We start from the raw sequence: 26,719 nt of genomic DNA on the forward strand, positions 1-26,719 counted from the left end.
ATGAAACAATTTTTCTCAATGGCAGACCCGCCTTTACTGAAAGCCTTGCTGTGGGGTTTACTTGTGTTTCTTCAATTTCATGAGCATGCAGCCTGCTTCCACGAAGAGAGGATTGCTCTGCTTGAGTTGAAGGTGTTTCTGAAATCCAATATTATTTATGGAGGTCACCCCCTTCTTCCCTCATGGATCGACGATGCAAAGAGTGATTGTTGTGGTTGGGAGAGGGTCACGTGCAACTCCACCACCGCTCACGTTATCAACCTTTCCCTCTACAACTTAAACCAAGATCCTGATTATGAAGATCCTTATTACTATTACTTTAAATATGAAGAGAAGAAGCAATATTGGTTGCTAAACATGTCACTGTTGGCGCCTTTCAAGGAGCTGAGAAGTCTTAATCTGTCCGGCAATGTAATTGGTGGTTGCCTACCAAATGAAGGTATGTTCTCAGCCTCCCCTGCTTTTTCCTTTCTCATATCAAATCCCTCTTAAAACACACACACAAAAAAACGAAAAAGAGAAATTATATAATGCTACGTTGAAAAGATGGCTTTTGAACGTCTTCAGTCTAATTCCCTCCACCCAAAAAGAAATAAAAAGCGAAAAGATTTCCTTGAGCCATTTTGTTCTCTTCCGTGATAAGAACTAAGAATTACAAGGGTCGGATTTACCTCTTTAACAATGATAAAGATAATTACAAATATTAATTTCTAAAGTTTTATAATTATTTCTTTTTTCTTTTTTTTCTTTTTTTCTGATGAATCATGGGTGTCCCGCGTGATTTTGAATTATATGTCTTGCTAAAATTAATTTATCAAAATTAAATTCTAATGAATTATAGAAAAGATAAAAAAACACTGGGGGCAGATGTGGCCTCGCAAAGCCAGACTCGCCGTGGGCTTCTGGATCCTACAGCAGCGGAAGGCGTGGCTGCTATTATGGCAGCCCAACTATGTGTCGAGTTGGGGATCCAGCAGGTGCAACTTAAGGGAGATGCGAAGACTATCATTGCTGCAATAAACTCTGTTGACCCTGATGAGAGTGGGAGGGGCCAACTTACAGAGGATATTAGATTTCTTTTGCGTTCTATTCCTGTTTTGGAAATGTGTTATACACGTCGCAAAGGGAATAAGGTGGCTCATGCGTTGGCTCGTTTGGCTACACATGAACCGTTGAATATGGTGTGGTATAATAACCCACCGAATTGGATACGTGACCTCTTGCAGGCAGAGATTTCTGCTTTGCAGCATTTGCAATAAATACAATATATCCGATTGCTCATAAAAAAATAAAAAAAATATTGGATTATATATATTAGAAGGACAAAGTTTTCTTCCAAATTAGGTTGGAAGAATTTCCTTTAATTTAGTCTATAAAAGTGACATGTGTCCCTTGAACATGTGAGATGCACATATTTTTTTAATAGTAGGGATAAAGTTGGAATAAATTTTATTAAAAACTGATGTGCATCTCACATGTTATTAAAAAAAGTGACACATGCCACTTATAGACTTGGTTGAAGAAAATTTCTCCAACCTAACTTGAAGGAAAACTTTTTCCATATTTTAGAATTAAGCAATTGATATAAACGATAAAATCAGACTTAAATGATCCTTATTTTAAATAGCTTATTTTATATGGTCTTAAGTAGAGTTTTAATTAGCTCAATTCTTGGGTTCTGTAGTAAAACTCTTTAAGCTTTTTAATTATTTTTTTCCCCTCTCTCTCGTAAACCAATTACCAAAACTCCAGCTTTATTTTCACCAAATTGAACGATACTCTTTTAACTTTTTTGCAATTCCTCTCCCATTTCCCAGGGAAATTATGAAAACCCAACCTCTCTTCACAAAAAAATTTTGTATTTCTTTTTTCTCTTATTTTATTTTAGGGAAAAATATAATTTAGCCTCCCAAATTACCAGTCATTTTTATTTTAGCCTCCTAATGTTCAAAAAGTGATAAAGTAGCCCTCCATACTACCAACCAGTTGCAATTTGGCCACTCCGTTAGTCATTACCGTCAAATAGAATGAAAAATTAAATACTACGTCGTTTTGGTAAGATTAAGCTATTAAAATGCCCTTTTGGAGAAAAAAAATCAAATAAAAAAAAAAAAGCCCACAAAACAATGCCGTTTAGCAACCCATTACAGTTAGGGTTGGCAAAATGGGTCAGCGGGTCGACCCGTTTATGACCCGCAAGTACTCGCGACCCGTTTATGCAATACCCAAACACGACCCGTTTAATAAACGGGTCGGACCCTCCGACACGACACGACACGGGTATTTTCACGAGTCACTCGACACGACCCAAGAGACCCATTAACCCAGCTTCTGCTAAAAAAAAAAACAAAAAACCCAAACAGCAAACTTCACGTCTTCACCCGAGAACACAGTGTGCAGTGCAACGTCGGCGAGTCATAAACGGGTGTCAACGTCCGCGACATCGGCGGAAGAGAGAGAGCGGCAGTGCGACGTCGGCGGCGCAGCAGAGAGAGGGGGAGAGCGGCAGTGAGCAGAGAGCGGAGGGAGAGTGCGGCGAGCGGGAGAGAGAAAAAGGGGCGGCGAGAGAGAGAGCGGCAGTGGAGAAAGAAAGGAAAAACCGAAAAATGGAAAAGGTTGGAGGAAGAAAGAGAAGCGGCGGTGGCGTGGCGGTGGCGTGGGCATGAGGATAGAGGAGTGAGGCCAATCGGGGACTGGACTCTGGAAGTCTGGATCTGGAGTCTGGACTCTTCACTCTCGCAACAGGGTCTGGACCCTGGAAGTCTGGATCTGGAGCTTGGAGGAGACTGACTAATTGACTATGCTTTTTCACTTTTTCGGTTTTTCTTGTAGGCTAAAAGACTAAAAAAAAATAAAAAATAAAAAATAAAAAAGGTAAACGGGTCTGGCGGGTCACCCGCGGGTCGACCCGTGACACGATCTGCCAAACACTCATAAACGGGTCGACCCATTTATGACCCAAACACGTTTAATGGAAATCCAAACCCCGCTAATTTCATATCGTGTTCGTGTCGGGTTGTCAGGTCGTGTCAAAATTGTCAGCCCTAATTACAGTTCCGGCGCTCCTACTTCCTCGACACCTATACGATTCGCTTATGGAGGGAGTGCACCGGAGTTCCCCATGAGAACTGCCGCGGGATTGAGAAATGGGTGTTGAGGCCCCGGTCCTGACATGGGATTGCGGCAACAAGAACCCAAAACACAAACATGAGCAGCGAGCTCATGAAACAGGGACTGCAACCCCATTTGTGGCTACAACCTCATTGGCACGAGGTGCCGTCAAGTTGGTGGCAATTGATTGGAATTCAATTGACAGGTCATGAAAACGGTCTGAAACTTGTTTTTGGAACAATTCAAGCTCTAATTTATGGGCACTAAATTCATGATTAGGTTCCATGGAATGAACCTGTTCTCTCCTCATACTCCAGATCGAGCGGCCAAATGAGGCCAAAGGTGAAGAACCCTGGTTATCAGTAGAGGGCATTGTCACAATATTTAAAAAAAAAAAAAAAAAAAAAAAAAAGAAAAACCCTCGGGAATTCAAGACCACAAATCCACAAAATCAACAAAACCTTGTCAGTAATCCAGATTCATTATAAATATAATTCAAAGATCTGACAACCTAAATGCGGAAAGTTCTGCAACCCAAAACCTACAAAATTTGTCTATCCTCCGGCGAAAAAAAAAAAAACAAATCTCAATATAATAGCACAAACAAAGTTCTGCACTCCATCCATGAGCAAATCGTAGAGGTGTCGAGGAAGCGGGAGCGCCGGAACTGTAATGGGTTACTAAACCGCGTAGTATTGTGGGCTTTCTTTTAATTTGATTTTTTTTCTCAAAAGGGCATTTTAGTAAGTTAACCTTGCCAAAACGGTTTAGTATTGAATTTTTCATCCTATTGATGGTAATGACCAACGGAGTGGCCAAATTACTACTGGTTGGTAGTTTGTGAAGCTATTTTATCACTTTTTGAACATTATAGGGTTAAAATGAAAATGACTGGTAGTTTGGGAGGCTAAATTATATTTTTCCCTTTATTTTATCACTTGTAATCTTTTGCCTTTTAGTTCTATAAGTTTTTAATTTTTTTTTTTTAATATTTTATATATTATACTTACAATCAGAAGCTATTGATTTTAGTTAATCGTTGTCATCATTGTGCCGCTGATTTTAGTGCACAACCTAATTAATTTCTAGTTAAATTTGACTATCTTACAAAAAAGATAAAGTGGATTAACCATATTATCTCTTGAAACAATATACTAACAGAACTTGAACATGAAAATTTAATTAGTAATTTTAAATCTCAAAAAATAGAAGAATGATTTTAAATTAATTTTTATTATTTAATATAAAAAATTATTATATTAATATTTTAAAATTAAAAATGTCTTATTTTAATTTTTTGCCTTAAACTTCAATTTTCATTGAGCCGCCAATGTCTAACATCAATCATAAGGTTCAAGCTAAAGTATGAAAACCAATTTGAAATAGAATATTTCTATCAAATTAATCTTGAAATTTTTGTATTGAAGCATATGATGGAGTTCTTTTTAATTGTGTCATTTTCTTCCAGGTTTTGAAAGGCTAGCACTACTTCCAAAATTGGAGATATTAGACCTTGGTATTAATTTCTTTGATTTTAGCATTATACCATCTCTAAGTCGACTTGCGTCCCTTAAGACATTGAGTCTTGCAAAAAATTATTTGGGATTTTTGAATACAACTACAGGTAATTTACTATCACTAGACTTCTTCCCTTTATATTTGGTTTTCTTTCTCTTTTTTTTAATAGATTGACTACAGGTTTTGAAAGCTTGTCAAGATTGGAGAACCTTGAGACCTTAGATCTTAGTCTGAACAATTTAAATAGAAGCATCATAGAATCATTGCCTGCAATCAAATCCCTTAAGAATCTGAATCTCGGTTTTAACTACATAGAAGGATCCTTTCCAATCAAAGGTACATATGTTGATCTTTAGTATTACTTTATAGAAACTGCAAGCAGTTCCAATCATATTTGAAATTTTCTATATTCTGCTTCATGTAGAAATATCGGCTTTTGAAAACTTGGAGAAGTTGGATTTAAGTGAAAATAGACTCAATGGCTCCCTCACAATCCAAGGTAATGAGAGAGAGAGAGACTTGAGTTTGAGATTTTCAATTGCTTCATAACCACTTTACACACATCTTTCATATTTCTATTAAACTACTTATTTAGTTTATACCACAAGTCACAATTCTCTCAATTCGCATTCATTCCTCTGTTTTGTTTTTGTTTTCTTTTCGAATTTTTATTGCTCAAAAATTTGAACAAGTTAATTTCAATTGCAACTGCAAGTGTAGGATTGGGTTGATGTTTATTTTATCAACAATTGCAACATCCCATTTTGTTGATGTTTGACTTGAATCACAACAATTGTTCTTTAATGTCATCTTGTCGGAAATATGCAAAGAAAGTTGTGTCAAACATGAAATGCATCAACGTGTTTCCCTACATTATAATCAACATTGCATATGAGGCTATACTTACCATTTAATTAATCACTTACGGTTTCTTGCAAACTATAACACTAGCGTAGCCAGATTTGTTTAAGCTATAAAACGCTATTTTTCTTTTGAGCACTGCAAATTGCATAGTTTTGTTTTTAATAGATCTATTACAGGTTTGGAAAGCTTGTCAAGATTGAAAAACTTAAAAACCTTAGATCTTAGCGACAACAAATTCGACAAAAGCGTCATTGAATCATTAAGTGCAGTCAAATCCCTTAAGAATTTGAATCTTGCTTCGAATTCTATAGGAGGATCATTTCCTGGCAAAGGTATGTTGATCTTCCGTATTACTTTATAGACACTTCCGCTCATGTTTGAAATTTTCTATGTTTTGTTTTATGCATAATTATCGACTTTTGTCCTTGTGATTTGAAGTTTTGATAAATAGTTACCTTAGTTTTTAAAACGTGATTAAACAGTACTCATTAAGATAAACACAAAAGACAAATTAGTATCTGTGTTTAGAAAAGTTGGCCGAATCCATTAATGTGCTACATCAGTATCAATCAGAATGTAACATGTGTCACTTTCAATTAAAAAAAAAATGTATTAAAAACAATGAAACTACAAAAGCCACTAAGAATATCTTGTTCCATTGGCGAATCATATGCGGTCTAGCTAGCTAGGATCTAATATCTTCTTCCCCTCTTTCTCATAATGCCCAAAAAAGTCTTTGGACAGTACTCAAGCTAGCTTTCAAGGATTTTCCAGTCTTCTTGAGAAGCTCTTGTAACTAATTGTTTAGTTTTTATGACACAACTCACAGTTTGCTCCATACACATTCAAAGATTTTAGGAAATATTATGTAGATTTCTTCCCCACTCGAAATATTGCAAAATTTTTCTTTGTTTCAATCGATACATTAATTTATTTTAATCACCCACCCTCCAGGCAACAAAAAGCAAATACTTAGAATTTTCTTGACACAACTATTCTTACACCTTTAGATTTTCCATTTTCAATTTTGTCTCCCAATTCCAAAAGTTATGACCTCCCTCTCCCTCCTATAGGAAGCAAAAGACCTTCGAAAATCTGCATTTAATTTCAATAAAATAAAAACAACAGAAAATTTCAAAATTAATTAAAGACGAATGATTTTGTGAGAAAACAAATTGAAGTCATTTATAATTAATTTAAGCTCCCAACGGTGAATAATGGTTATTAGGGGTAAATGTAAAATTTGTTGATGTGGTTTGGTATTTTTGTCAATTAGATCTCTAAGTTTTAAACAACGATTAATTAAACACTCATTGAGTAAGCAATAAAAATAAAAACACAAAAACAAATGGGTAGAGCGGTTGACAAATCTCTCTCTCTCTCTCTCTCTCTCTCTCGTGTACAAATTGGGTTTCTATCTCTGGCTATATGAACACAATAAAAGTCAACCTGATCAAATTTGTTCGACGTCAAACTAAATTATTAAAGCATCGGATTTTCCATTTCCATAGGGATTTTTTCAAATGGCCCAATTCATCATCCGAACTTGTATCGAACATTGTTTCAGAGGGAGTCGTTTTCTACTTGAGAAAAACAAAAAGTACCTATTAAATTGTTGGAAAAAATATAATAAAGCTCACCAAACTAACATCCATTTTTTAAATAGCTCCATGAAGTTTATAATGTGCTAAATTGGTATATCAAACTACTAAAATGTGTAAAAAATGCCACTATTTTATTATATTCCTATAATACCCTTATTCTCTTAAAAACTGAAATAAAAATTGATAAAATAAAAAATTAATTAAAAAACGTTAGGGGTATATCTTTTTAGTTATATATATATATATATTGTTGGGAAAATTGATAATTAATCGGTTACCAATTTCCCACCAGCCCTTTATGCGAAAGACAAGTTTGGAAAAAACACACGAGAACACACACCAATCACACACGTACACAAAGAGTTTACGTGGTTCAGCAATATACCTACGTCCACGGGGCGTGATCCGGTCTCCTTCTTTACTATTGAGAAATATTGAGTACAATGGTACAAGCCTGAACCGCTCAAGTTTAATATCCCAAACCCAAGCCCTTAACCCCTTGTACACCCCACTCAACTGTCCTTCTCAAATACCCAGTAAAGAAAAACTCTCTACACTTTGTAAATGTCACAAAGTGCTCTCACCAATTTGAATTTTCGGATCCCCACTTAACCAAGGACTGCATGTCCTTTTATAGTGGCTAATCACAAAAATAGGAGAACAATTTTAATCCAATTGCTACTGGGAAAACGAAACCATCATGAATACAAAGTCTTTTCCATGATGAAGATAAGCATTGCAACTCACATGTTTATCCACACACGTTTTCTCCAAAAAATCAAATTCCAGTTGTTCTTGGACTCATTTTAAAACTAACCTTATCCTCTTATAGATAAATATGACTTGAGCCCACCAACTTGAATATTGATATTTTTTAGCAATTATCTTCACACTTGTTGACAATTTGAGCCATTATCAACAATCTCCACCTTGGCGAAAATTTGGCAACCTCCACCTGAGACCTCAAGTCCGCATCTTGACCGATGCCCATCCCCACACCTTGGGATGTCGTACAAAACACTGTCTACACCAACAGTAATAATTTCACAAGAATTATCATGCTCCACCATAAAGAGCACATGCACTTAGAATTAAACCATTCTAAGAATTTTCATTTTCGGCACATGTCGAAAAAATCCTGCTGAAAAATATGGTGCAACTTCCATGTTTGGTTCCCCCGGAAGTTCATCAGCCATCGACACCCTTTTCCACCACATACCTGACATCAAAAACCAAACCAATGTCTCGTATGCAAATATGGACCCGCTAATAAAACACATCCATTATCCTGACATTTTTAGCGGTCATGCCAGAGGATGTACATGCCCTTATCAAAGAACATCATCATCTCTCTCTGTAACGAGAGAAACAATATTAGCGTTTTTGGAGCAATCTGCCGAATCCGCTCCTCTTTTTGGACAATTTCTTTTAAGGTGTCCAGATTTCCCGCAACCCCAGCATACAAGATTTCCCTTCATAGGGTTCTTTTTCTTCCAGTTTGCAACTACCAACGCCGAGTTCTCAGGTGTAGAATTTTGTCCACCACTCAGCCTTCTTTCCTCTGACAAAAGTTTGCTGGTAACTTCTGAGAAGAAAATCTTCTCCTTCCCATGAATCAAAATTGGCTTCATATGTTCATAGGAAGACGGAAGAGACAAGATAAGCCTCAAGGCCTTATCTTCATCGTCCATTTTAACTCCCAGAGCTTCGAGTTCAGAAACGATTCCATTGAGAACACTCAAATGGTCTGAAATAGTTGTACCCTCAGCCATTCGCAATGTATGAAACTGCTCCTTCAGGTACACCCGGTTAGAGATTCCCTTCGTCTGATACATCTCCTCAAGCTTCTCCCAAAGCTCCTTTGCCGTTGACGTCCCTTGCACATTAGCAAGAACGTTCTTAGCCAGACACAACCGAATGGAACTCGCAGCCCTCAGATCCAAATCTTCCCAATCCACGTCGCTAGTACCTGATTTTCCGGCACCATCACTAGAACTAGAGGCGGGTATACCTTTTAACGTTTTGTGTAACCCAGATTGGATTAGTATGTCCTTGACTTGTATTTGCCACAAGCCAAAGTTCATTCTCCCATCGAACCTTTCAATCCCAAACTTCAAGGACTGCATTTCTTCTTAACTAGTAGAAATCCGCAACCTGGCTCTGATACCAATTGTTGGGAAAATTGATAATTAATCGGTTACCAATTTCCCACCAGCCCTTTATGCGAAAGACAAGTTTGGAAAAAACACACGAGAACACACACCAATCACACACGTACACAAAGAGTTTACGTGGTTCAGCAATATACCTACGTCCACGGGGCGTGATCCGGTCTCCTTCTTTACTATTGAGAAATATTGAGTACAATGGTACAAGCCTGAACCGCTCAAGTTTAATATCCCAAACCCAAGCCCTTAACCCCTTGTACACCCCACTCAACTGTCCTTCTCAAATACCCAGTAAAGAAAAACTCTCTACACTTTGTAAATGTCACAAAGTGCTCTCACCAATTTGAATATATATATATATATATATATAGATATTAACAGTGACACATGTATTACAATTTTATTAGCATTAATGTGACATCTAACAAAAATCGGCAAGTATTTTAATGGAATTTGGGCTTCTTTTTTTTCGTGTTTTTTTTTTAAAAGAAAAAAATAGTTTAGTTTAGTTTTTCATTTTAGTTTTTAAGAGAATAAGGGTATAATAGAAATATAATAATAATAAAAAAGTGTCGTCTTTCATTATGAAGATTCTGTTGACCTCATTGGGGTTAAGCCAGTCCTTGCTTTTGAAGCTTCAACGAAAAAAAAAAAAAATAAAAAAAAAAAAATGTCACCATCGCTTTGCTCTCTTTGGCAATTGGAGGGTTGGTGGTTTCTTTTGGTCTTTTGGTTTCTTTTGGTTTCTTCGGCAATTAGCATTGATGTTTGACTTGAATAGCAACAATTGTTCTTGAATGTCCATCATGTCCGAAATACATACACAAAGAAAGTTGTGTGAAACATGAAATGCATCAATGTGTTTCCCTACGTGCATTATAATCAACATTGCATATGAGGCTATACTTACCATTTAATTATTCACTTATGGTTTCTTGCTGACTATAACATTAGAGTAGCCAGATTTGCTTAAGCTATACGCTATTTTTCTTCTAAACACTGCAAATTGCATAGTTTTTTTTTTTTTTTAATAGATCTATTACAGGTTTGAAAAACTTGTCAAGATTGGAGAACCTAGAGACCTTAGATCTTAAGGAAAACAATTTTGATAAAAGCTTCATTAAATCATTGAGTGCAGTCAAATCTCTTAAAAATTTGAATCTTGCTGGGAATAATATAGGAGGATCCTTTCCTGCAAAAGATATGTTGATGTTCCATATTACTTTATAGAAACTTTCTATTACAGGTTTGAAATTTTCTATGTTTTGTTTTATGCAGAATTATCGGCTTTTGAAAACTTGGAGAAGTTAGATTTAAGGGATAATGATTTCTATGGCCCCCTAACAATCCAAGGTAATGAGCGAGACTTAAGTTTGAGCCTTGAGGGATAAATGTATTTTTTCTCCTTGTGGTTTGGACTTTGAACAAATAACTACCTTAGTTTTTAAAAAGTGATTAAACACACCTTGAAATAATCACAAAAGACAAATTAGTATTTGCGTTTAGAATTGTTGGTCAATCGGTTAATATGCTACATCAGTACCAATCAGAATGTAACATGTGTCACTTGCAATTAAAAAAAAAAAAGTACTAGAAAGTATTAAAAACACAAGAAGAAAGGGCAACATAAGGTGTACGAAACCTAATGTAAATTTGAATCATGTAAAAAGCATCCAGTAGACATGAAAACCCCAATAAAAACAACTCAAGATTTGTTCAGACGACTTTATTCCTTTTGACGGATTTGAACATGTGTTTATCAAGTATAAGGCTTGCTTTTCCAGATGCTATTTGAAGACTCAACCAGCCTTTTTCTTCTTTAAAACAAAGTCAAGATTTGTTCAGACGACTGAATAGCTTCGTTTCCAATCTCGTGGTAAACGGGCATAGCAATACGGTTAATTCTCGGTACCCTTGTGCTTACCTGACCGACTAGGACTAGGACTCTTAATTCATTCTAATAATCGACTAAAAAACATTTGGTAATCTAATATCAAGGCTAAAATAAGTTGCAATCGAAATATAATTTCTATTTATTATTAGCTGATATGCCATTTAAATATTTTATATATTGACACTATATATCTTTCTTCACTTGTGGTAGGTTTGTCTAATTTCAGTAGGCTGGAGATTCTAGATTTGAGTGGAAATTCTTTCACCGGAAGTATTTCTCCATATATCGGGGCACTATCTTCTTTAAAGGCTATATCATTAGCTAAGAATCAGCTCAATGGCCCTTTTCCAAAAGGTAAGAATCGACAAGAAAATCAAGTGTTTGCAAATTGTTAGTCTTAATTACCTATATAGTACATTTTCTACAATTGATTAAAGATGTGAGATAAGGTGAAGGACCATGGTTGATTTAACTCAACAATTGACCATTTACTCTTTTTTTTTTTTTTTTTTTTTGAAAAACCCAATATTGAAAACCTGATTTTTCTTGTTGATTCTTAGAGTGGAACATAATTAAGACAGACATTTCTAATGTTATTCCTTTTGATAGATTTGTGCGCACTCAAGAAGCTTCAAGAGTTAGATCTTTATCATAATCTCTTTGAAGGGATCCTTCCTACATGCCTAAACAATTTGACATCTCTTAGATTGTTAGATATATCTAGCAATCGATTCATTGGAAACGTCTCTTCAAATCTGATAGCTAGCCCTACATCACTTGAGTACATTGATCTCAGTTATAACCTTTTTGAGGGGCTATTCTCATTCAGCTTATTGGCTAATCACTCTAAGTTTGAGGTGATTATATTGGCAAGTGGAAACAACAAACTTGAGATAGAAACTGAAAATTTGGCGGATTGGGACCCCTCGTTTCAATTGAAGGTTCTTATACTTCGTCACTGTTATTTGAACAAGCTCACCGGAAATATTCCCAAGTTTCTCTTTCACCAGCGCAAATTGGAAAGAATTGATCTATCTCACAATAACTTGAAAGGAAGCTTCCCCATTTGGTTGCTTCAAAACAATACAGGACTGCGAGAGCTAAATCTTCGAAATAATTCTTTCGTGGGTAAATTTCATTTGCCACTAGATCGATACGAGAGTATTGTGTCTATGGATGTCTCAGGCAATCAGTTGGATGGGCAACTTCAAGAAAATAGTGGAAAGATTATTCCATACTTAGTATATCTAAATCTATCCCGAAATCGTTTTGAAGGTTATCTTTCGTCCTCAGTTGGTAACATGAGTAATTTGGAGCTTTTGGACTTGTCCTTTAATAATTTCTCAGGAGAGTTAACAGTGGAATCGCTTGCCAATTGCACCTCCTTGACGATTTTGAAGGTATGCAATAATCGCTTTAATGGTGAGTTTTTCTCAAAGCAACTGAAGCTAGAAAATTTATTATCTTTGAAATTAAACAACAATCAGTTCACAGGAACTCTACCAGTTGTGCCTCTCATTCTATTTTATTTGGATATTAGCAACAACAATATGTCAGGAACAATTCCTAGATGGATTGTAAACAATACATATTTGTTGACTCTTGACATGAGTAACAATTCTTTTGAAGGTCAGATTCCTTGTGGACAGAATTCACTTTACTTATTAGACCTTTCCCATAACTTACTTTCGGGATCTATGCCTTCTTGCTTGAATTTGCCTGCTAGGCACCTACGTTTGCAAGGAAACAAACTTACAGGAGCAATACCGAAAGTTGTTTTAAACTCACGTTCAGCGTCTCTTTTGACGTTGGACCTTAGAGATAACAACTTTTCTGGTAGCATCCCTGATGAAATTGGTGCACTTTCTAGCTTAAGAATACTTTTATTGAGGGGCAATCATTTCAGAGGTAGAATTCCAAGTCAACTGTGTTGGTTAAATAAGATAGACATAATGGATCTTTCTAAGAATTCTCTTTCTGGAAAAATACCGGACTGCTTTCACAACATATCCTTTGGAAAGACAGTTGTTAGTGATCATGCCTATAATAGATATTCTAGTTTTGCTATTTCCTCGAACATGAAAATAGCTTCAACATTCCAAAGGCTCATAGAATGGAATAATGAGGAAGATAACAAGTGGACAGAATATGATGATCAAGTTGAGATTGAGTTTGTCACAAAATACAGGTCTAACTTGTACAGTGGTGATATCCTTGATTACATGTTTGGATTGGATTTGTCATGCAACAAGCTAACAAGTAGCATCCCACAGGAACTAGGAGAGCTATCTTCACTTCGTGCATTGAACTTGTCTTACAATCATTTGACAAGTTCCATTTCACCAACATTCTCACATTTGACTCTATTGGAGAGTTTAGACCTTTCCCACAACAATTTGAGTGGAGAAATTCCTTCGGTATTGATTGATTTGAGCTTTTTAGCAGTGTTCACTGTGGCTTACAACAACTTATCAGGTAAAGTTCTAGACATGAAAGTACAGTTTGCAACATTTGATAAGAGTAGTTACGAAGGAAATCCATTTCTTTGTGGACAACCATTAGAGAATAGTTGCACCAAAGAAGACAAGTCACATCCATCACCACCAAAATCGTCAAATGCAAGTGAAGGGAAATGGTATGAAGTAGATCTTCAGGTCTTCTTTCCAAGCTTTACCGCATCTTATATTATTTTCTTATTGGGTACAGCTACTCTCCTTTATATTCATCCTTACTGGCAACAACAATGCTTCAATTTAATTGAGGATTTTAAGTATGGGTGTTATTATCCTATTTTTGACACTTTAAAAAAATTGTCAAACCGTCTATATCCTTAGATATATTCAGTTTCCACGGACACCTATGGTGGTATTGATGATAGCTAGGTGTACATCTGATTACGAATAATGGTTATTGTGCTCTAATATGAGACATGGTGTTCACTTGTATTTTCCTTCTTCTTTGTTGTAGTTCTTTGTCATTTGATAATGGATATTGTCTTTGTAACTTTAGTAGGCTTTTAAATTTATCAAGTCTCTACGATCTACGCCTAAAAGAAGAAAAAAAAATTACGAATAAGCACCTATTTTGAATACTTTCACATTAAACATTCAAAATTAAATATTTAAATTGGGATAGTTAAATTCTCTTTAATTATCAACTATGTTACATTAATAGATCAAGTGTAATGTAAAATAACTTTTAGGACACGACTTAATCGGTTAGGGACTACGCTTCATATAATGGAGGTCATTAGTTCGAATCTTTCAGGTTTTGAAAGACTAGCATTAATTCCAAAATTGGAGATAGTGAAGTTTGGTTATATCATTATATCATCTTTAAGTAGACTTGCGTCCCTTAAGACATTGAGTCTGGCAATAAATTCTTTTGAAGGTTGGAACACAACTGCATGTTCACTTCTTTGTTATCTCTTACAAATGCAATGAGTCTTGGTGGCAATTCTTACCCGGCGAAGATATATTTTGAATTTAAATTACTTGCGATTATGAAGTGATGTTGTCTAGAAATACTATTTCTTTCTTTGTTTTTTTTTTTTTTTTTTTTTTTTTTTTTTTTTTACTTTAGGTTTTAAAAGCTTGTCAAGATTGCCAAGATTGAAGAATCTGGAGACCTTAAATCTGAGTGTCAACAATTTCAACATAATCATCATAAAATCTTTGAGTGCAGTCAAATCTCTTATGAATTCTCGATCTTACTTTGAATCAGATAGAAGGATCCTTTCCTGCCCGAAGTAGGTTGATCTTTAATATTAGTTTAGAGAATCTGCAAGTAGTTTCAATTATTTTTGAAAATTTTTGTGTTGTTTTGTGGAGACATGGACAAGTTGGATTTTAGTTATAATGCACTCAATGGCTCCTTAAGAGAGAAAGAGAGACTTAAGTTTGAAATTTCCAATAACTTCATGACTTAGTTTTCTCACCTATCTTTCACACTTCTATGTAATTGCTTCTTCAGTTAATGACACACGTCACAATTTGCTCCATGCACATTCAACTCTCTGTTTTTTTTTTTTTTTTGTGGTTTTTTGTCTTTTTCAGATTCTTTATTGCTCAAAGGTTTTAGGAAATATTATAGAGATTTCTTCCCCACTCGAAATGTTGAAAAATAATACGATATTCTTTATCTTTTCAAATTAAACATTAATGTATTTTAAATAAAAAAAAATTTATATGTCACTCACCCTCATGTACAAAGCAACACTTTTAAATTATTTACTCATTTACAAAAACTTAGAATTTTCTTAAATATAAAGTATTTTTATGTCCTCCCACGTACAGGAAGCAAAAGACGTTTGAAAATTTTCATTAAATTTCAATAAAATAAAAATATAAAAAAAAATTCAAAATTAGTTAAGGAGGAATGGCTTTGTGAGAAAACTAATTGAAGCAGTCCAAATGTTTGAGAGCAAGATCCCATAAATATATAAATAAAGCTCCCAACGGTGAAGGGTTATTAGGCATAAATGCAACAACTCTTATACTTTTAAAGGTAAAAATAAAATTTATTTTTTTGAACTCATAATTAATTATATATTATTATTTATCGTCAGTATAATATTTCACCATTTTATTCGGTGGATGTTAGTTCACAATAGGTAGAAGAAAGTTGAAATAAATGACGAGCTTGAGAATTATTTACTCATTTACAAAATCCATAAGACAATTTCTCCCTTTTTTTAATTTTTATTTGAATCAACTATTGATGACATTTGGCCGCTATGACTTTCAAAACATTTTGGGTTCATTAGTGTCATAAGCTAAGCAAAGGATTGCACATAGAGCTAAGTCTCTATTACTTCTTTCTACAATGGATGGATAATTCGGGTTTTCAAGTGCTTTTCTACCTATATTGTTGTTAGTGTTTGTTAGTGTAATGTCTCCAAAAATGGTCTTGAGCAGTTTAGTAGGGTTACCGGCAATTGCCCAAATTTAGCTAATTGGTAGCTAACTAAGAAATCGCTTCTCTCTAGCATAGTCAAAGTAAACGCATAGGAATGTAAAATTAATAAATTTGTGGTATCTAAATTAATATATATATATATATATCCTATAATAAGACATAAGAGATATAAAACTTTACTAAAATCAAAATTGCACCAAAGCGAAATCCCCTAAATAATACACCTTCCATAATCTAATTTTTATCCTATTTACAATTTGTTTTCTCATTTCCATGGAGTGACTAAAATTCACAGTTAAGAATTAATTACCCAAGAAGTAAAAAGAAGAAGCAGAAATCTTAGCTGAGACTGCTAAACAAATGTTAAAATTCATTATTTAGGTTATGTTTGGTGTGCGGAAACGCTGATTACCTAGGAATAGGAATATGCAATTCCTCATCAAAAGACTTTCAATTAATTTTCTGAATTATACTTTAGCTTAAAAAACAGTAGTGTCATCTTGGTACGAAAGAAATAATGTCTGAAACATGAGATAAGTTTGTAGAGTCCACTATTGACTTATGTGGAGTTCACGTAAGTCTACAAATATAATAGTTAATTTGTAAGATGAGATTGACTAAAAATGAAAAAAAATATTGACCTCTAGCATTTCTCCTTTCCAAATCTTCGTCCGATCTTTTTGTAAATCTGAAGTAGTCCGGAAAATGGCCAAAAAGAAGAATGGTGAACCATTCTTCCCAATCTGTTGTCTTCTTTTTATCTGTGAGGACAACTTTTCAGTGTGAAAATGGAACTACTATATCAACTCCTTCTTTGTCACAGCCAATAACAAGCACGGAGATTATAGACCAACATTAAGACATTCTGATATTTTCTTAATAAATTTAACAAACATAAACAATATTAAGCTAAAAGGGAAAAAAATATGACAAAAGAAACAAGAAAGCCCAAACCTGAATCTACATCAAAAGACTATTAAAAGTAGCAACTCCCTCCCCTGCATCTTTCTGCATTGAATCCAACACATCTTTGACTTGGAAACACATGCATTCCTCCATTTATGCCACCTCTTAAGTTCCAGATTAACCAAGTGTCTATTGTATCGAAAAGAGCATCCCCTGCTTTCACAGCCTCCTTAACAGCATCCACATTTTCCTTCAACCAGAGCAGCTAATTCACTGCACTGAAATAGGTGCTTATGGGCAGACCACACACCTACACAAAATGAGTTTTTCCCCCTCGTAATTCCTTCTCCAATTTTCTGTACAATTAAAACCACAAAAATCCAAATAAGGTACTCCAATTCATCCAGAAAAAGAACATGTACTCTTATATTGATAAAATATAAAGAAAAATAGTAGTTAATATATTTAAGTAAATTCAAGCTCATTAGCTTAGACTTTTAGACTAGAGTAGTATCCTTATATATATATTAATGTACAACGTCCTTCTCAAATTACGCTGGGATATTTTGTCCATATAGATGGTATGACTTGCAAGTTTATTATAGTTATTAAGATAAGAGTTGTAATATGTGGCCTTTTTTACTCAAATTTATGAATAAAATACTGATTGATCACTCTCTCAATATCCTTCTTTGATTAAATGGAGCTCCAATATTTTAACTCGGAATCTTAATATGTTTATTTAACATTGGATTCAGCTTCTATACGGTAGTTTGCACTACCGCATAGCTGCTGTAGTTCAAAACTGCACCATTTTGGTGAAGTTTTGAACTGGAAATAATTGTGGGCTCCACCCACCTAATTGGTTTTTTTTTAAAAAAAAATAGAATAAACAAATCATTAAGAATTAAATATTATAAAACAATTAATAATTATAAAACAAAAACTATTAAACAATTAAAACAAAAAGCAAAGCAAATAAAAAAACCAAAGGGGCTCAGTCACCCTAGGGGGTGTTTGGCAACAGGCTGGAGTCAGCCTAAACACTGTACATTCTCGATAATAGTGGTTTGTCAATACAACTCATCAGTCTCCCATTTATGAAATTACACTCTTGTCCTTCATTTTATTCCCCTTTTTTTTTTTCCAACGCACGAAGGTTGCCCAACCTCTATTTTCTTTCCTTTTTTTCCCGGGCAAGAACTCTGCCCCCAGCCTTCGTTTTCTTCCCCTTTTTTCCAGCGCACGAACTCTTCTCCCTCACACAATCTCCCCTGCGAGCCCATCACACTTTCACCCCCAAATCATCCAACCATCAATTATTAATTCACACTCCGCCTCTTTAATTTTTTTTTTTTTTTGGGAGGGGGGTGTTCTCTACAATTGTAGCCCATAAAAACATCCCCAGCTCCACTACCACTGACACCACCAGACTCAAACAATAACCCCAAATGTTTACCCTTTCATGAAAAATCCATCCTAGAAAGCCAAATTTTCCTTATAATTTCACTTGCACGAGAAGTGAAATTTGATGAAGGCCACAAAGGGAAAATGGGAAAATGGTGGCCGGTCTCTTGTAGAGACTGTTCAATTCATTTCTTTCTCTAATTTTCTTTCATTTTTTCTATCTAACCAAACAAGGCAAAATCTATATGCAGTACACAAGCCAAAAATCTATATGCAGTATCTTCGATCGTGATCTTGTGCGTGGGGGACGTTGAAGGATGGAGCGTAGGGGGTTGGGGGGGGGAGGACGCCTGTTCGGTGCTATGGGGATTTTCGAGGGAAAAAAATCAAAAAGTGAAGGATGGAGCGGGGGGAGGACGCCTAGTTCTGTGCTTTCACTGCTTTGGGGATTTTCAAGGAAAAAAAAATCAAGAAGTGAAGGATGGAGCGCAGGGGGGACACCTGGTTGTGTGCTTTGGAGATTTTCAAGGAAAAAAAATTCAAGAAGTGAAGGATAGAGCAGGGGGGCAATATGGTCAAAAGTGTGTGAAATTTTGAGGTTGAAAGTTCAAAGTTTATGGTCAACCGGTCAAATAGTAAACAGTATCTAGGACAAGGCTGTTGCCAAACGAAGCCTAGTAAAAATGGGGTGGCCGGCCACCCTATTTTGACCGAGGGGTGACGATCTTGCATGGCCGATTTGGAGATGAAAAAATCAAACCATGGTCATTGGGGTGGTTCGACTATCCCCAATAGGGTAAAATAAAATAAAAAAAAATTTTGGGTTTGATTTTTGGGCTGGCCGGACCACCCAAAGGGCCGGTTGCTTCTAGGTCTCTGGTTTCAAAGCTCAAGAGAGCTTACACTGCTCTACAAGCATGGAAATATGCAATCAAAGAAGACCCATTGGGGATTTTAGACACTTGGGTCGGCTCCGATATTTGTTCTTACAAAGGAGTCTTCTGTGCAGATTCTCAAGATGAGATGGATGCTTCGCTTGGCCTTGTTGTTGCCGGCATAGATCTCAACCATGCAAATCTTCAAGGCACTCTCGGCAAGGAGCTCTCTTTCCTCACCGATATGTCTCTGTTTCACCTAAACAGCAACAGCCAACAGGTTTTCAGGCTCGGCCACTCCCATACGTTCACTATTCAACACTTTGTAATTGTTTATATATAGGAGGACTAAATACAAACAGCTGGTATTCATTCAAAATCCAGCCTTCAAATCCTCTATTTAGTTTCAATTCTTAATTGCAAGTAAAAGAAGATGTGAATTGTTTTACCTGGAAATGAGAACAAGTGGATCTACTGGAAGCAGCAACACGTTTGAAGGAAAGGGAAGGGTGAATTTCCTTAAAAGTGGGTGTTGAGTAGGCATTTTCTTCTCAAAGTGGCCATTGGGGTGGCCGAACCACCCCTAGGCTCTCAACAAGGGTGGCCGGCCACCACCTGTGGCAAAATGGGGTGGCCGGCCACCCCATTTTTGCCAAGAAATGGTTGGAGCCACCCCTTTAGTTTTTTTATTTGCTTTATTTTTTTGTTTTAATTGTTTAATAGTTTTTGTTTTATAATTATTAATTGTTTTATAATATTTAATTCTTAATAATTTGTTTATTCTATTTTTTTTAAAATCCAATTAAGTGGGTGGGGCCCACAATTATTTCCAGTTCTAAACTGCCCCAGAACAGTGCAGTTTTGAACTATAGTAGCTATGCGGTAGTTTGCACTACCGCATAGAAGCCGAATCCGATGCTTTAATGCATTACATATTTTTCAATGACTTTGAAAGTCTTGAGTACAATGGGTTGTAATAGTTATGGGCAGCTTGGATTAAATTTGGAGCGATTGGAAGGTTGAGATTAAAAGGGTTTAGTTGGAAAATGTGTGTTGACAGGTAGGCATTAAATGCACAAGTGTAGTATATTTACACTACAAAAAACAGGTCATTTTCTGACGTGGTAAACAGCGTTTGTTTTTTGCCACGTCAGTAAATGCTGACGTGCTAAAATTGGCACGTCAACAAATATTTTACTGACATGTCAAAAGTAATACGTCTTGTTTTATTGACGTGTCAACTTTTGACATGTCAGTAAAATTTAATCAAATTTAATTTTTAAACAATTTATTTAAATAAAATTAAAATTTAAAAATTTCTGACGTGTCAACGTTCGACACTCAACTTTTGACATGTCAGTAAAATTTAATCAAATTTAATTTTTAAACAATTTATTTAAATAAAATTAAAATTTAAAAATTTCTGACGTGTCAACGTTCGACACGTCAAAAGTTTTTGACGTGTCTGACTGACACGTCAAAATTTTCTGATGTGTCGGTTTGACACGTCAGCAGTTTTATTTTCCTTTGTTTTCCTGTATTAGGAGCCATTTGTTTTCTGGGATTTGTTGGGTTTCTCTTGTAGACATCGTGAAATTTTTATTTCTGGGATTCTTGGGTTTCTTTGGGAGGTGTTGAGCGTTTTGGGTTGTGGCTTTACATTGCATTTGGCTGTTGATTGGTGGTTGGGAATCAGATGTATGATTTGAGTTTTGCTTCGTGGGTTTTATTGGAATTTGCAACAAAGGTTGGAATTTGGAAGGTTGTGCTTAGTTTCCATTGATCAAGTTTTCTGATTTAGTTTCCAAATGAATGAGGATAATGTTATATACTCTTAATTTAAGTTTGACGTACACATATCATTTTTATAACTTTGATTTAGAAAATTTGCTTTAATCCAATTTGAAAAAAAACTCTGTCATTTTATATATATATATATATATATATATATATATATATATATATTTGATATATATATACACATTTGATTAAATTACAAAACCAATCATTCCAAAACATATTTTATATATAAACATGTCGTTTTACTATTTTTGTATAAAATGACATTTTAAATTAATTTGGAAATATTGCAACTTGAAGGATGAAAACACAAAATCTTTTGTAAATACTATATATTAATTTACAAACTTTTTTTTTTTTCTTCTTTGATTTTTTAAAAATACTTAGAATATTATATCCTATAAGTATTTATAAGTATAACTTATAAATTATATATATAGGATATTATATTTATAGGATATAAGTATAACTTATAATATATTATATATTATAATATATATATATAAATCCTGACATGCCAAGCTTGGCATGTCAGGAATTACTGACGTGCCAAGCTGGCACGTCAGGCGGCCTTGAGAAGGCCAGCAGGCATCGCCCACGCCTCCATTACTTTTTTTTTTTTTTTTTTCGCCTGGCCCTTCTTATTTCCCCAACTTTTTTCTTCTTTTTATTCTTCCCTCTTCTTATTTTGAAATTCTCCACACTCTCTCTCTCCTCTCTCAATCTCCCTGATCGATCTGGTACGAAGCTCCTCTCTAGAGGAAGAAGAAAAAGAAAAGTGAAGTTAAAAAGAAGAGAAGCAGCAGATTGAAGAAAAGCAAAATAAGAAGAAGAAAAAGGAAAGAAGAACAGAAGCAGAAGAAAAAAAAATAAAAGGAGAAGAAGAAGAAGAAGAAGAAGAAGAAGAGAAGATAAGAAGATTTTTTGGGTTTTTGAAAATTTGTTGGGTTTTGAGGTTTGGGTTTTTAATTTTTTGATTTGGATTTTTGATTTTTTAAAGACTTTTTCGGTTTGAGTTTTTGTAAATAAAGAAAAGAAGAGAGAGACAGTACTGAGAAAATGGAGAGCATGGAGACATGATCCAATTAGCAGATCTGTAGAAACAAATTGAAAAGAAAAAAAAAAAAAAAAAAAAGAGGAGAAAATGATCTTTTCTTTTCTCTGCAGGTCTGCAGAGAAAAGAAAAGAGAAATTGGCGCAGCTCCCTCACGCGTGAGGGAGCTGCGCCAATGTGAAATCTCTGCACGTGAGGGAGCCGTGCAGAGATTTCAAATAAAATAATAATTTAAAATAATAAATTTTTTAATTGAAAAAAAAAATCCAAAAAAAATTAAAAAATATATATATATATTTTTTAATTAATTTTTTAAATTTCCTCATGTGTCAATTTTGACACATCAGGAAATTTCTGTCGGGTCACAAATTGACACGTCAAAAACTTTTATAACGTGTCAAATTTAAAACGTCAGAAAATAATTTCTGACGTGTTAATTATAACACGTCAGAAATTTCTGACGGGTTAAAACTTGACACGTCATAAATTTTCTATTTCTGACACTTATAATGTTTACACGTGAAACACGTCAGAAAGGCCCCGTCAGGAATGTTTTCTGACGTGTCAGACTACCTGACACGTCAGAAAACGTCCGTTAGAAAAAATTTAATTTTTTGTAGTGTTAGAAGGATAAATTTGTTCAAAAAATTTACTCTTGAAAGATTAAGAACAATATTACCCTCTCAAATGCATTAAATAAATACTCTCCATTTTATTTGAAATTGAGAGGATCCGTTTTCACAAACAAAAATGATCCTCTCCATTTGGTCAGATTTAAGGGAAAATTATATGGTTCATAGAAAGAAAGTAACGATTGGAAAAAATGCCAAAGAAAGGAAAAGAAAAAACGTCTTAATGTTTTTCTTTTAAATAATAAAAATTCATCTAGTACAAGTATCATGTTTAAGCACATTGACGTGAATATCCATTAAAAAAATGAACGGAACCTGAACGAAAGATGCAATATTTTGATTTACGTAGATAACTATTTAATAATGACTCTTACCATAACTACCAAAAATCCATTTAATATATATATATATATTGAAGGATTCTGTAATGTTATAATTTTTTTCATTGTGAATACTCTTATTTTAAGACATGCGGTTGGAATCTATTATCACTAAAAGAAGTTTTAAAAAAGCCACATACTATAATATAATGCAAATGTCTGACACGAACATTGGTGGTTGATCAAAATAATTTATACGATTTCTACCTAGAGTAACCCCTTTCAAGTCTTCCAAAAAAATTACCCGATCAACACGTTTGTTTATGTTTTTGTCTTCTGATTTCAAGATTAAAACAGCAATAAAAAAACTTAAAAATCAAAATATATTAAGAATCGTACCATATTCAAAATTTGTTTTTTCTTTAAAAGAAAAAACAAATTCCATTGATGATCATAAGAACCGGTGATCGATCGATGGTGTGATTTACATATGGCTTTTTGTTAGCGATTTTCCTCTCATAAAGCAATTAGTCATTCTATGCAGGTGCCCAATTTTGAATGGCACCGCATGCTCTTGATTTTCTTTTAAGCAATTAGCTAGCCTGATAATGCTTAATTAGAGCCCAACGCAATCGTGGCTCGTTCTTTCTTGTACCCAAAGATTCCACATCAAACCTTGAAGTAAAATCGAGGCAAAAGTATCACCTTAATCTGAAACCATAAATGTGATTTCCATACCATGTCTTTCACTTGATCATGGCATTCAAAAATGAAGTTGCCAGAGCTGGTTGCTACTTTCTCTGTCTTCCTATCTAGTTTGGCATTTTCTAATCTATTAATGAAATTTAGTAGAATATACCTCGTAATAATTAAATTTATATATATAGATATACATATACGGATGTCTTTCAAGCTTGTTTTAAGGTTGCTGAATCACACAAAATTGTTTCATGAGTGGTCCGCCACTTTCAAAGAGGTGGTTCAATCACAAAAAAAAAAAAAAACTTTAGAGGGTAGTGATCAACCACCTCCAAGTCTGTTATGGGGTGACCGACACCCTAATCACACTCCTTAGAAGTAGCCGACCACCCCCTCAAAGGGTAAGGGAGTGGTCGATCATTCTATCCACGACCACCATTACATGTTAACATGGAATTACTGCTCCTAATCAAGACATTGTGGTTCATGTTAGGCTCAAGCTAGTTCTGTTTCTAGTAGTCTTCCTTGCGTGATAATAAATAGTTTGTTAATTATTGAGACATCTATGATACTATTATGAGTTCAGTTTAGTTATATGTTCATGTGCTAATAACTTCATTCTATGGTTTCCTGTGTTACATTTTTTTTTTTTTTGGATAAGTAAGGTCTTGTTATAATTTCTTTTGAACAAGTTATATGTTCAAGAAGAAACAAGTTAGAGCACAGCTCAGCCAAAATAAAGGTGAGTTTCATCCAAGATGACTTCGCTTCCATGTTTTCTATATGACAATTGGAAGCTTATTATAGTCATTAAGATAAGAGTTGTAATATGTGGCTATTTTCACTTCAAATTTATATGGATAAAATACTGATTGATCTCTCTTTTAATATCATTCATTAATGGAATGGAGCAATGTTAATATGTTCATTTAACTTTATCTTAGGTCTGGTTAGGATTGAAAATGCGGGCTATAACTAATCGCCGGTTAACCGCTTTTGAATGTGGTTAGGAAAAACTCCTAACTGCCTAGGCAATTAGGCTTAACGGTTTTGAAAAATTCGCTAACCACTAACCGCTTATATATATAAGCACCGTTTAACCGCCTAAGTGGTTAGGGTTAGCGATTTTAGCCAATAACCACTAACCATTACTCTATTTAGTATGTATGCAGTTTAAAGATGTTAAAGGCTTAATTGCATAATTAGTAGATAGTTTACTTACTTAGTATTAGTAGATAGTTTGTTATTATTTTCTACGGAAAAGTATATTTTAGCGCTCTTAATCATTACTTATTTTGCAATTACGCCTTTAAATTTTAATAAGTGACATCGTTAAACTTATATGCATTTTATCTTTTGATAGGGAAAAGATGGTATAATTTAACAATAACTCAATTGCTTTCTTTTTTTTTCTTTTTTTTTTTTTTTTTTCTTTTGGTTCAGTTGATGTGAAAGTTTATGAAAAAAGTATAACAAAGAAATTAAAAAAAATTAAAAAATTAAAAAATTATAGTTGTTGTGATAGGCCTCTGGGCATGGTCACAAAGAGGGGACAATTAATTTACCTTGACTTGGGTAGGGAGGAGTAGAGGTCATTTTTCATTTAGGGTGACACAGATTTGGAAAAAAAAAAAAAAGAAGTCAGGAGGTGCTGGAATATGGAAACACATCACTGTAACGTGGAAATTGAGGGAATAGGATCCTCTCCATTTCAAAATCCCTTCATTTCCTCCATTTAGTGCATTTTGAAGGGTATTGCATTTATTGTACTACCATCATTAAAACTTTTGGACAACACTACCCTTCAAAATACACTAAATGGAGGAAATGGAGGGATTTTGAAATGGAGAGGATCCTTTTCCGAAATTGAGGAGTATTGATTTAATGCATTACATATTTTCCAATGACTTTGAAAGTCTTGAGTTATAAGAATTATGGATGGTTTGGATTAAAGTTGGAGCGATTGGAAGGTTGAGATTAAAAGGGCTCAGTTGGAAAATGTGTGTTGGCAGGTGGGCATTAATTACACAAGGATATAGATTGAATATTGGAGGTGATTGATTAATCAAGGGTGACAAATGAATGGTATTTTCAAAGGGGCAATAGATATAGCTGAAAGAAAACGGTATTTTGCAAGCAAATTTTTAGTCTAACTACAAACGTGGAAATTGAGGCACTCATACTTTGAAAGTCTTGAGTTATAAGAATTATGGATGGTTTAGATTAAATTTGGAGCGATTGGAAGGTTGGGATTAAAAGGGCTTAGTTGGAAAATGTGTGTTGGCAGGTGGGCATTAATTACACAAGGATATATATAGATTCAATATTAGAGGTGATTGATTAATCAAGGGTGACAAATGAATGGTATTTTCAAAGGGGAAATAGATGTAGTTGAGAGAGAACGGTATTTTGCAAGCAAATTTTTTGTCCCAGTCAACTACAAACGTGAAAATTCAGGCACTCATACTTTGAAAGTCTTGAGTTATAAGAATTATGGATGGTTTGGATTAAATTTGGAGCGATTGGAAGGTTGAGATTAAAAGGGCTCAGTTGGAAAATGTGTGTTGGCAGGTGGGCATTAATTACACAAGGATATAGATTCAATATTGGAGGTGACTGATTAGTCAAGGGTGACAAATGCTATTTCCAAAGGGGCAATAGATGTAGCTAAAAGAGAACGGTATTTTGCAAGCAAATTTTTAGTCTTAGTCAACTACAAACGTGGAAATTTAGGCACTCATGTCTTGAGTTATAAGAATTATGGATGATTTGGATTAAATTTGGAGCGATTGGAAGGTTGAGATTAAAAGGGCTCAGTTGGAAAATGTGTGTTGGCAGGTGGGCATTAATTACACAAGGATACAGATTCAATATTGGAGGTGATTGATTAATCAAGGGTGACAAATGAATGGTATTTTCAAAGGGGCAATAGATGTAGCTGAAAGAGAAC

The 26,719-nt window shown here is 34.6% G+C and overlaps 1 protein-coding gene across 1 annotated transcript; it reads left to right on the plus strand.

Annotated features, from left to right (window-relative positions):
• Positions 1 to 13,993, plus strand: LOC148585039 (cuscuta receptor 1-like). Its single transcript, XM_088517401.1, has 3 exons — positions 1 to 439; positions 11,403 to 11,513; positions 11,769 to 13,993. Exons 1-3 carry the CDS (start codon positions 1 to 3, stop codon positions 13,991 to 13,993), a joined length of 2,775 nt encoding a protein of 924 aa, XP_088373527.1.
• The last annotated feature ends 12,726 nt before the right edge of the window (positions 13,994 to 26,719 follow it).

The sequence above is a fragment of the Corylus avellana genome, chromosome 6 (genome assembly GCF_965113065.1).
Source record: "Corylus avellana chromosome 6, dhCorAvel1.hap1.2, whole genome shotgun sequence".
Classification (NCBI taxonomy): domain Eukaryota; kingdom Viridiplantae; phylum Streptophyta; class Magnoliopsida; order Fagales; family Betulaceae; genus Corylus; species Corylus avellana.

What these genes read in the sequence shown, in the direction of transcription:
- LOC148585039 (XM_088517401.1), top strand. Translation starts at nt 1, where the DNA reads ATGAAACAATTTTTCTCAATGGCAGACCCGCCTTTACTGAAAGCCTTG. An exon ending in TGGTTGCCTACCAAATGAAG is followed by an intron (nt 440 to 11,402) that starts GTATGTTCTCAG and finishes TGGAGATTCTAG; the next exon opens with ATTTGAGTGGAAATTCTTTC. An exon ending in CAATGGCCCTTTTCCAAAAG is followed by an intron (nt 11,514 to 11,768) that starts GTAAGAATCGAC and finishes TCCTTTTGATAG; the next exon opens with ATTTGTGCGCACTCAAGAAG.